Below are 13,021 nucleotides of genomic sequence, written 5' to 3'. Positions count from 1 at the left end.
ATATTTTTTTAGAAGGTTTAGCAAGCTAGGCTCTTCCTCTAATACGATTGTGCGAGTTGAGTACATGTGAGTATTACATGTTATTCACATACGTGGCCGCGTAGACCGGTCTGCTGGCGGTGGCGCGGGCGCATGGACCAGTCGCGCCAACGAACTTCCGCCTTCCGGTATAGCCATATTTATTAGCGGATCATATGTTTGAGTATTTTTAGAACAACACGGTTAATTCGCGTAATCTGACGCATTTTTATCAGTGTTTACGAGATTTTACTCTCGGCTAAGTAGGTTCCGTTATCTATTAGATTATCCAACTTTAATTGCTGATAGTAATAAAATAACTATCGATGGACCGATTTGTAATAACTTTACTTTCGTAAGTTCTTCTCTTCAGTGCGGTTCAAATATGCCACCGCTTGAATATAATTAACTAAAGTTTAAACGATTCTAGTTAGAATACAAACAGTTGTTACTCAGGGACTAACATTATTATATCAGAAGTAAAATCTGTGACATTTCTTAAGTTCAAACTAAGCACTAGCGAGCCAATCTATGAAATGTGGGATATGCTGCGAGGCCGTCGATTATGTAAATAATCACAATGACAAGGCCTCCCTAGACATTAAGATACTAGAATATTTACTTGCCTTGACTCTCATTCTGAGGCCGACAGAGAATTCAAGTAAAGGAAACGTCATACAATGGGAAAATTGTCTATTCACTAGTGACTTGCGGTCGTCAAGGTCAATCGATAGCCTATTGGAACTCAAAAGTTAGATGTAGGACGGCGTAATCGAAATTTCGCAATAAAAAATTGAACATTAATTTGAATATTTTTCTGACATTGTAGTATTGAAAGGCGTATGAAACTTTTAGCAATGTGGCTTTAATCACGTAACTTTTAAATTGTAGTTATCCTTGATTGAAGTATCGCGATAGGTATAATGTGTCAGTGCATAGTAACAAGAGGGTTTAGTTCCTGTTCCGAGTTGGTTCCGATCATATATAAAATACACATAAAATCCCAAATCCACGCTAATATATCTAATAAATGTGAAGAGTTTTTATATTGCATGTCACCTCTTAAAAATTTATTTACTCGACCAAACTTTATGAAATTTCGTATACCTACATACAGTCTTCTTCTCGCTAAGAAGAAATGGTCCGAAAAAAACGTAGGGTAACTTTCATCGCAGAAAAAGTGACTGACCCCGAGGGAAACTCACACAGGCAAAGTTGCAGGTAAAAACTATTAAAAATTATATTAGTCAAAGTATTTCAAAGTCATTTTATTAGAATACGAACCATTAACAACGTGGTTATTAGTAGGTACGTTGTTATTATTTTGTATGTTACTTTTTATGTTCATGAATAAAACATAAGAGTTATTTATAGTAATTATGCCGTTTTTATTCCACTAGAATATTTTATTGCGCTAATAGTCACCTTAAATAATATTTACGATGAAAAAATTTACTTCAAGTTATTGTTTTAAGAAATAATATTGATATAAAGCTATTATTCTAGAATTACTTACATAACTAAAACAATATTAGAACCAGAAAGGTTGCTAACATTTTTTTTAATACAGATTAAAAATACAACTAATTTAGCAACCATAAATAGTTTACGCGTAATTAACACAAACAAACAGGAACATAAATATTATTATGTCAGTTTTCACTTTCCACGAAGAATATTGTGTGAAGCGCTCAGTTCTCCAAATAAATACGCTCTCAGCATTACACAACATTCGAACCGTACCATTAAAATAGTAATATATTTTCTTACATGGATGTTAATGTAACATTGAGTATATAACTTTTTTGGGCAGATAAATTATTATATTTTTTGTTCTTATCTATTATATAATATACATACGGATCGATTAAAAGTGAATAAAGTTTAATAAAAAACTAAATCAATATAATAACTAAACCATGATAAGAAAGATAAGATTTATCATGGTTTATTTTTGCGGGCAAAGTTAATATATAAATAGTTCAAAAAACATAAACATTGCCCCACTATCGGCGCATTTAGATAAAATGGCTTGAAGTTGAGTGGTAGAATGACTATTAAAAAAAAATGAACACTATTAGGGAAAAACATAAGAAGATTTGAGTTTCTTTCTATTGTTCTAAGTATTCAGTTACTTTAGGTTAAACACGTTAATATCTCTATTCTATGCTCACACAATAGTCGCATTTATTTAGAAGAAAAGAACAACTTGTGAAATTCTAAGATACCACATCGAGTTATATTTTACGTCACGTGTGAGGAAAAAAATAAAATTTCAATAAAGTCAGTCATTTCAGCCATAATCGACAAATCTAATAAACGTACATATTTATTTGTAACATAACATAACCTACAACAAATTTCATTTACAAAAAAGGACAACATTTTAGGTAGTTTTGCTTTTAAATATTCTAAAAAAGGTATCACACATCATGTACCATGCCTTGTCGCGGGGCCCGAAATTATAGTATAAATTATAGTACGAAAAGCGTATAAATTATAGTAGTAAGATAAATTAACATATAATATTCGTAATGAGCTCTAAGTACGTTAACTAGGTAATTTACGCCGTTGAATGGCCTTGACCGTATTTTTGTCCATGATCACGTCTCTCTTTTATAGTTTACTGACCATCTCATAATTCATAATTATTTTAGCGCATGTCTACCTGTGTGATGGGTAATCACGTGAACAAGTGGCCCTGAGATAGCGAGTATCGAAAGCAAAACATTATGAAGACAAAAGTCCGAAATTGACTCCATATCATGTATGCTCTCTCGTTTTAATTTCGTGCAACTTTGCCTGATTATTCCTATTTGTCAATTTCATTTGCTCAATGTATTTTCTTGTGTCAGAACTTTGCTCATTTTGAGGATTCCGCATCCACACACATTCCGCAAAGGCAATTTAAAATTTAACGACCAAGATTTTTTTGTTGACCTTACTGACTTCGACACTAAAAATGATCGAGTTTTTCAAATTAATTATTTATACTATGTCGCGTCAATTCAGTCATTTTAAATTTTACCTATAATCGAACACCACACTACTTAGCCATTGCAACTTTGATTTATTTGAATCAATTTGATTTTTTGAATAATATTTCATTCCAATTCGACAATTTAAATAACAACACAAAAACAAATAATATATAAAATAATAGACTTAATTGATGGTATTATTTATGCAAGTATCATTTCTATAAAATTAATTCAACTAATAAAATTAATAAATGTCCTGATGATATAATATTAGTCTACGAGTATCGTATGTAGGTTACCACTTATAGTTACTAGAACTGATAGTAGGTTACATCAAATTGTCGGAAACTAAATAAAACTAGTTAACAGTATAACGAAAAGCAACATAAATCACTACTTAAAATTAGGTACTTAATAAGAATCGATGGTTGATCGCATTCTAGCTATTTATATTCATTGAAGTAATGAAATTCGTGAGGTGGAACTAGTGTGAAAAGGTATAGCTAAGTATATATATACTTATGTAGAAATATTTTGGACCTCATATTGGTTCAAAATATTTCTAGGTATTCTGAGAAAAGGGCTGGGATGATGATGATGGCTCTTTTTACTACCAGATATTGTAACAATTATTTTTAATTATCTACATAAATATTTATATGGGATCATAGGTGAAGTACCTATATATATAAAAAAAAAATAAACGGTCCCAAACCCTGAGAAATAATTACTTAGTTATTGTCAAGTTTGTATTACTTTGTTACGACTAACTTCTACGGTTGTTAAAAACAGCTTAAGTAATTATACTGAGTATATAATTTATACTTACTACGCTGGCTCAGTGACCCCAAAGTGGATCTTGGCCTCCGAAACGAGAGTACGCCATATAATTTATAATAATTTCAAAAATTTATTAGTTACACGTAACCCAAATGGAAAAATATCTACTTAGATCCTTTATTTTCCCCAAAAAACTAGATTAAGTTTCATGAAAATCTAGGCTTTTTTCGAAATGCATATACTTAAGTAGAATATTGTCTGTTAAAACGAAACTTTAAGAAATACTTACTTAACCCTACTTTAATAAAAATTCCAAAAAAACTTGAGTGAAAATCTCTGAAACAACAAAAAGTAGTACACTTATATCTTTAACTGGATATTTATAGGTGATTCAAAGTCTTTGACAAGGTAATCTGACATCTAAATGAAATGAATTGTCCATTAGCTCAAAATTTTATGTCACGTCTTATCATTAAGGACTTTTGTGGGAACATTTAATTTTTGTTTATACCTGAGGACAGGTCGACAAAAGACTCCATTGTTGCAGTTCAAGTCATTATTCTCATGATTATAAATTTCAATCTTATCCAATTAATTATTCACGTTTCATCTGTTGTATAAAATTAAAATTCTGTTCTTCTGTTTCATTGCAGTTTTAAAACATTATATGATTTCAAATCTAAAATGATAATCGATATTTTTTTCTTATCTACTTTATCAATAGTTTTTGGTTTTGCCATAAAAACTAGTGAAGAAAAAACCTAGATATTTTTTTGTAACAACTCGCACATTAAATATGTTAATTGTTATCCATTTTATTTATTATATATTTTTATTATTATTTATTTCATCATCTTACTAATATATTATGTTTTTAATATTAGTTTGACTTTACCACATTTTTAGGAAACTAGGCAAATCAATTTCTCGCAGATTTTTATCAAGTCATCACCTGTCAGTTGTCCAGTAATTTTGTCTATTTTACAACGAAAAAAAATGTTTTTAACGAACTTACTAACGTAAATAAAAACGCAATTTTCGCGTGAAAAATAAACTATTTACTTACGATTTTAACGTAGGAATTCATGATCACTATTTCACTGTTTTCACTGTTCACTCCGGCCGGCTGGATACGGCGTGCGCGCAGACTGGCGTTCGTCCGGAAAGCGCGCGGACTGCAAGCAAACGGTGGTGGTGTACAGTCGCATGCGAATAACCCAGACAGATCACGTAACAGAACGTAATAAACCAACCTTTGGTGTGACGACTGTGAGAGTCGGGTAGTGTAGTAGTACGCGCTGGGCGGTGGCTTGTCGTTATATAGGACAGGTTCGACCTCCGGCGAACGCGGGAAGTCTCTTTTGAATTTGTGACAACCCTGATGGATTTTTTTAATAATAAATATGTAATGACAAATATTACCCGAAATCAACGAGACAGACATTGATTTTTTTCGTGTTTAAAATATCATGGCAAAATTATACCTAGGTACTAATATAATAAGTAGCATATTCTTCCTCCTGAACATGGTATATCGAATGTTACACTTGGGCAATATTATTTAAATAGAGTATAGGAAGAGAACGTGTATGGCACATTCTGGATACGTCTCCCGCATCGATCCCAATCGTATTCTTGTCTGTGACGCCCGAAACCCGACTTCTGGTAAGAAAGTGAACCTAGTTATAATTCTTATTTCCCTTCATTGATATGATTCGTCAAGTAGACACGCTAAGAAAAAAAATAATACTATTTTTCGCAAATGAAACCCATGAGAGCAGCGCATATAAAACACCAATGCTTAGATATGTACCTATCTAAACCTATATAAATGAGCAATATTTGTAAGTAGGTAGGTACCACGTTTTCAAAAATGGCACAAAAATCAATCTAGCCAGGTTTCATATCTGGGATAATTAGTTTTTCTATAATGTTATTGAAACTCTTAACTCTATTGATTAAGTAGTACTTTAACTATGTCTTTACTTACAATTTAATCAAGCTACTAAATTATCCACACGCCAATATAGCCACAGCTATTTGTTGACAAGCTAATAACCTATAGCCAATGCTAATGTTGAACGATGCATCAACACAATTAATATAAAATTAAAACATAATTTCTTGTATTTCGTATATAAATAACATTCGAAATTTGAAAAGAAAAATTTACAAATTGTACAATGTGTTCAAGTCAGAATAACATGTAAACATGTACCTAAACATGTCATCGAAATTGGTGATTAATCACATAACAAACATGTCCATATAACAAACATCCCGATATCAATCACGTCATTTAGAGGATTGTCCCTCCTGGATGTGTCCAAAATTTTGGATGAGGTACCTATTTGGAACTCTGATCCAGTTTTTAGTTTATTAAACCCAATAGGTACTAGGTACGTAATTCTACGTTATAACTAATAGTAATTATTATGGATTACTGTTATCGTAGAATTTAGTATAGCTTGACGAAAATTTATGTATTTCAAAAATAATCGGGTCTGCCAGCTTCCTGATTTCTTGATCCACGTAGATTCTCAGATCTCCAATTACGTAGATACTAAGTGAAAAAGCCGATAAAGGCCGGTACTATAAATACCATTACCTCTTTATTTATTTATATTTGCATACCTATATTCGGTGAAACATGTAGGTTTAATTCATTTTGACATCAATTTCTATATTTGTACTCATGTTTTTGGCAAATATTTTTTTTCTTTCTTTTTTACCTAAATAAGTACCTATCCATTTTTCATTATCATTATTTGTCAATATAGTAGAATAACAGGTAGGTACCTATTTATTCTTGCAGGTTAAGGTGACGATATAATACTTATATAACGATAAACGTACTTAGCTAATAATAAAATTGGTATTTATTTAAGTAAGTAGAACACTATCAAAAAATACCGCCTACGCTGGTACGGCCACATTTTGTTTAAACCGGTAAACTAGGACCTACTCGTATGTAGGGTATATAAGTCTGGTCATGCTGCGTTTAGGGTTTGCCCCTACCGCCAGATGAATCAGGATTCTGCCAGGGCAGAAGGGGGAAACCCAAAAAGTTACTGTCCAAAAACATAACGTGACTATCGTGTATAAAGTTTTTATTTTCAATACTCTCCTCTCATGCGTCTCTGCTGGAAGACATTTCATTTGAAATAAACATCACCTTTGTATTTACTTTCCGATTTAGTTTCAATAAGTAAGTAGGTATATCTACGAACATATTTTTATACCTTGTAAAAATATTTATAAGATGAGTCAAATGTTCGCGTGATCGCCTAATTGAACCTGTATCAAGGAGACACCACGTAACCTTCCGAATCACAGTTTCTACACGCATTATGAATCCAATTTCAGACAATTCATGCACCGACGAATGTACACCGTATTAAACTTCGTGGTCTATTAACTGCTGCGCTTACAATGCACCACAAAGTGCATAAAAATGTGTAATAATGTTAATTATAATTTTACTACAAAAAACATAAAGTACAGATATAACTAATTAAAATGGTGGCTTCTGATCTATCATATCTATCGTAATACTATATACCTACCTACTTCTCTCGAATCGATGTTTGTCAAAACCTTGCCAGTTTACATACCTACCCACGTGTAAATATTTTGTGTGGTCCCGTCCTAGAACCACTCCAAATCTTAGTCGAGGGGACTAAGGGAGACTTGCCTTAAAACTGATAGGCAGCAATGACATCCCCAAGGAGGGTTGACCACAGGCAGGTAGCCGCATGTAAAAGTATAGCCAAATCTTCTTTAATTTTTTATTTTTTACGCTGACCGTGGTCTTCAGGGTGTCACGCAGTTGCGAAAATAACTGGGAACATTCAAGGACAAGAGTGTAAAATAAAGAAAATTAAAGCAAAGGTTTCGAAAATAATTCAATATAATTTCATTCAATTACCACCACATTTATAACAAATTGTTAGACAAATTAAACTTCACCTTAGCTATGAAATAAAAAAACCGCAACTTAATCGGTTCACCCGTCGATGAGCTACGCTGCCACGTACACAGACAGAACTTTAACACTTCTCTTTTTGCGTCGGAGGTTAAAACAAAAAAAAACGATTTAGTTGTTTTTTTGTTTTCGGTGTGGTGATTTTTGATAAGTAATTGAAGAACTGGACACAGGCTACTTTTCCAATGGAGCCGTTCAGGGCAACAGCTAGTATAAAAATTTACCTACCTCCTCTGTCAAACTCATAAGTGTTTAACCTAGTCACAGATGATAATATAAAACTTCCAGTAACTTACCGATAGGTTTCGAGTCTTATTCGACACGGCGATTAGATAATCATTTTCATAAAGAAACCACTGAAGCAGGCAAAGCCTTCGTTCATTGAACCATGGATGTCACAAGTGGGTCAAGATCACCAACTCAAGTTCAATGTTTCATGATTTATCTATAACTTTGACGCGCGACTTCGCCCGTCGTTGTTACGATCACAAACCTTCCCTTCCCTAAGAGACTGGCAAATCACATCTGAACGGATAAAGATCCAAGAGTTAAGAAACTCAAAAGCCATGTTTAGGTTTGTAGGTGGTATTGTTAATACAATAGTATGATGACATCTTTAGCCTATAAAAAGAAACTCCAGTTCCGCTTGATAGAATTTTAAATTAAAATCAGCGCAGGGAAAATAATATGTCTTTACAGAATAAGTCAGATTATTTTCCCTGCGCTGTCAATAGTAGGTACTCTTACTATTGACACACCATTGAGACACGATTACGACTTAAACCAGAATTGACGCCATTGTGAAGATAAAGAGGAAAATTTAGGCGGTAACGATTATTAAAAATATTTCGTTAAAAAATTATCAATATAAAGAAGGATTTTTAATCCATTCACCTGACATTGTCTCGTTCGGTCGTTCACCTTCAGTATGCGGAAATTGGTGATATAACTTTTTTTATTGTAGACCAAGGTCTTGGCCCTTTGAGGATGTTGTATTGTGAGTGATCAGTCTAGAATCCAATGATTCAGAATAAAATCTACAAAGAAAATAGGAAGTTTCCTTTTTGTACTTTTACCTGTAATTTGCGGTTGATGACCAATATAGATAAACAAAAAGAAAAAATATGTTGATGACCCCAAAAACATCACGTGTGGGAAAATAAACGGTCGTGAGCTATCCTCACGGTTTATACCCAGTATTTTCCTAGTTTTTTTTCCAATACAATTGGGTTCGCGCTGGATTTAATCCCAGTTTAAATAAGACTGTTTACTAAGTACCTACTACCAAACGGTAACTACGGAAGACGATTAGTTTTTGTCTATGGTACTTCTTGCTGTTAGGCACGTATATTTTTGTTTGAAAAGATAATAATAGTACCTAATTATATGGCGACTGTGATCAACACTTTAATATACCTATAGTAAATTATTCACATAATAATTAATCTTATTGTGCCGACACGCAAAGAAATTAATTGCGGAAGCCAGATGAAACATTGAGAAATCGTCGAGCATGTTCATCTTTTGTAATTACATGATAATATGTTGTATGTACTGCATTAAACAAAGAATGATATAACGGAAATAAAATTATAATGAATATAAAAAATTAAAGATGCATTTTATTTATGAATGGCGGCAGCTACATATGAAATAACGTAAATTATAAGGTTTTTAGATCAAGAAAATCTCAAAGAATTAAGGGAATAGACGACCCATGCCGCATTGCACCATCATTTAAATTACTATGTTGCCCACAACTCTGTCCGCTGCAAAAATCACCCTATTTCACTCTCAAGTTCTCCAACTACTTGTATCCACACAAAAAATCACCTAATACAATTATTCGGTTTAACATGAAAGAAGAATAAACATATAAACACACATTTATATATAGGTATAATATTAGTACGGACTGTACCTTTTTACATGAATAAAAAAAGTTCTGTAGTTCTACCTAAGTATAGATACTTTAAGTACTATAGGTACTTTGTTTTTGTGCATCCTGTCTAAATACTTAGCGTTCTTCTTTTCTTAAAATCAACTTCCTGAATTTAAATCTAATGATAATTCAATAAACTTGGCCCAGATATTAAGTTATTAAGTAACGAGAGTTTTTGCAAACAGCACGACCACGGTTGAGTGGGAAGCGATATAATGCAAGCATAATGCAAGGTTTTTAATATTTTTATAATCAAGATACCACTTAAGTACCTACTACAATAATATAGGTATAAAATGGTACAATAAGGTATCAAGCTGTGTCTTGTATTGCCCTTCCGGCCGAAAACGTCTATCTATTCGGAAACTGTTGGAAACAGAAACAGAAACTGGCCGGCGAAAATATAAAAGTAGATGAACCATCTGCAGAAAAAAGCGAAGACTTTATGATCTTATGGTTTCGCAAATAGATGATCTTTATCTTAAGAGTAAGAGGGACAGTTACATTGTGACCATAGTTTGTTCCCAGCTGACCACGAATTATACAAGATACCATTAATAAATATTAGAAAAGTCATTCAAATATAGAATGTTCTGCTTATATAGGAACTAGCTTTGCTGTAAAACATAATTATACACCTTGAATACCGCATGAAAATCCGTGGTAGTTTTTGAGTTCATCACGAACAGACAGTCAAAGCCTTTATAATATGTAAGGATTTCTTCAATATTGCGTCCAATGGTTTTAAAACTAACCACTTATGGTAATTACACAGTCCGATAAATGAGAATAACTTGCAATTGACAGGTTAGATACTGCCCCGGAAGGAAGGAGGATGGAAGGTCTCGCGAACACTTCCGATTTGTTAATCTGATGTAGGTGCTTATTCTGACCTTATACCGCGCTAATGAAGTGAGTGAATATTGAAGTAATTTATTTATATATTTAACAGACCGCAGCAACATTAACGCGTGTTAAAAGTTGTAGTATGTAGACTAAAACCTATCCTAACAATCTGATGAAATTGTACTAATTTTATCCTTTCTTATTATTTTCATATTTCAACAACTTTCTTTCAATATATATTTTTATTTCAACGAGCGATAAAATAGTCGTTGATATAAAATAAAAAAAAAAACAATGCAATAAATATATATATATATATATATATATATATATATATATATATATATATATATATATATATATTGTATTGTTTTTTTTTTGTTTATTGTTTTATTGTACTGTTACAGTCTGTTATAAACAACAAAAATCTTTAAAATAAAAACAAAATTCCTATACGCCAACCTGAATTCCATACAAACCGACAAAGATCTGCTAAAACAAAATAGCATAAAAATTTGCACTGTGCATACGTGACAAACTGCACGGTATCAAAGCACTTAACTGACCGTGAAACAGTCGTCGCTATATTGAACCTTATGCCAACACAAAACTGTACAATTTGCCGTTTGTAGAGGGACAAGACTTGAATCAAACATTTTGAAAAAAATCTTCGTAGTTTTCTTCTTTTACAAATATGTGATATTTGATGACTGCTTTAAGGCAGTCATCAATTATTAGTCATCATCAATCAAAAAAAATTGATGACTGCCTTAAGGCAGTCATCAAATAAATAAATTAAGTTAGCAATTAAGCTGTCTAGACTAGATCATAGATCAGCACTAGTGTTGTCTTTATATATAGGAGTCACAGGTATAAATTAACTAAACACATGGAAATAAAAATTAGATTTTGAAATTGTTACAATATTATACTCAACCGCAGCAACATTCGATATCCGAGCACAATGTTTATGTAATATCATATTCTATAACATTTTCATACTTTCTTATCCCCAAAAAGATTACAATCGTACTCAAATCCTTACATATTATAAAACAATCTGCGCGTCTGTCTGTCTGCACGGACTTTCAAGCTACTTTCACCAACCAAGGAAGGCGAACCCCAGCGAACCCGTAAAACAATCGAATAAAATTCTCCGTGCCGTTAACGAGATGAAAAAATGTAGTAATGTTAAGTAGTAATTGGTACACTTCCAAGGTAGAAAAAGCAAAAAGTTGATGAACATCATTACTACCCATTAACTAGGTTAATAAAACTAGAATATCAGGTCAAATAACAACGATTGAATGGAAGGCGAACGTGGAATAATAACTGAAATGTAAAATTAGTACGACGAAGTACCTATTCCCTGAATCATTTTTCATTGAATTTGTATTTATCGTGCTTGACTTGGCGTTAAACACTTAACAGGGATTTGAAACAGATCAAGATGAAACACGCAAGGATCGAATAACCAAAGTAGTAAAATTGGCCGTACAAATTATTTCATAAATTAAAATAATTTGATTTATTTCAGACAATTATTGATATATTACAGACTTATGATGGAATCGCTTGAATTTTAGGGTAAGATTAGAGTTGGTCCCCTTCCCAATTGTTCTACTGAGCAGCAGTACCTAGCCTACGTAGGCGTAAAACTAATTCAATGGAAACAACCTAAATTATAACAAATTAGAAACCATTACTACATCATACTCGAATCAGTAATCCGTAAAACGAATCGTAACTATATGAAAACATACTAGAAGGAACAAAATGATCATTCACATAAATACATACGCAAATACATCAAAATTATTGAGAATCTTCAAACTGCTTTCTTCGTCACGTTTGTGTCTACTCTATGAGGTTAATTCTGATCGATTTAAATTTCCAACATGTTATATTGAAGGAGATCTATGATATTATAATGGCAGGAAAATTGCCATGGTTGATCTCGACAATACAATACAAGCGGTTCTAAGCTGGTCTTCGTGTGCATAAATAATACACAATAGGGAGGTTAAGGTTAAATAAATGGGACCACTTCATGGGAAATGGTTATCTTGATAATTTATTCCGCAGTCGACTGCTTTTTACGTGACGACCAATGTTTTATTTTTTCATCTATGATACAGTTCTACTAGTTCCAATGTTAAAATGTTTTTCTCCCTCAAGCTGAGAAGTACAACTTCCTACTTGAAATCAATATCTTTATTGACTTTTACAAGTGCATTTCAGAAAACTATCATGCTATAAAATAACATACTTAAATAGTGTTTTGGGATTTATATCCAGCTGTCAAAGACCTACTCTCTTCCACCTGTCATTGTCTAAGCCTAACTCTGGCCATTTTGGTATAAAATTTCATATCTCCTCTGTCTATCTACCTCTTCTTCAGCGACTAACCGGTATCCAGAAGATAACAAATTGCCCACCTTTCTGACCGCATACGACATAAAAACACAA

The 13,021-nt window shown here is 32.6% G+C and overlaps 1 protein-coding gene across 1 annotated transcript in view; it reads right to left on the bottom strand.

Annotated features, from left to right (window-relative positions):
* Nucleotides 1–8,332, bottom strand: part of LOC128676555 (uncharacterized protein) — a 36,372-nt gene extending 28,040 nt beyond the window's left edge. Inside the window, exons 1-3 of the mRNA XM_053756720.2 lie at nucleotides 8,258–8,332; nucleotides 5,033–5,157; nucleotides 4,846–4,954 (exon numbers count right to left, since the gene is read on the bottom strand). Coding sequence (XP_053612695.2) covers nucleotides 4,846–4,954; nucleotides 5,033–5,157; nucleotides 8,258–8,332 — 309 coding nt within the window. The remainder of the gene's footprint in view (nucleotides 1–4,845; nucleotides 4,955–5,032; nucleotides 5,158–8,257) is intronic.
* Nucleotides 8,333–13,021: the final 4,689 nt, after the last annotated feature.

The sequence above is a fragment of the Plodia interpunctella genome, chromosome 16 (assembly GCF_027563975.2).
Source record: "Plodia interpunctella isolate USDA-ARS_2022_Savannah chromosome 16, ilPloInte3.2, whole genome shotgun sequence".
NCBI classification, from domain to species: Eukaryota; Metazoa; Arthropoda; class Insecta; order Lepidoptera; family Pyralidae; genus Plodia; species Plodia interpunctella.
The sequence above is the reverse complement of the archived record's forward strand: the minus strand, read 5'-3'. Positions and strand labels throughout refer to the sequence as shown.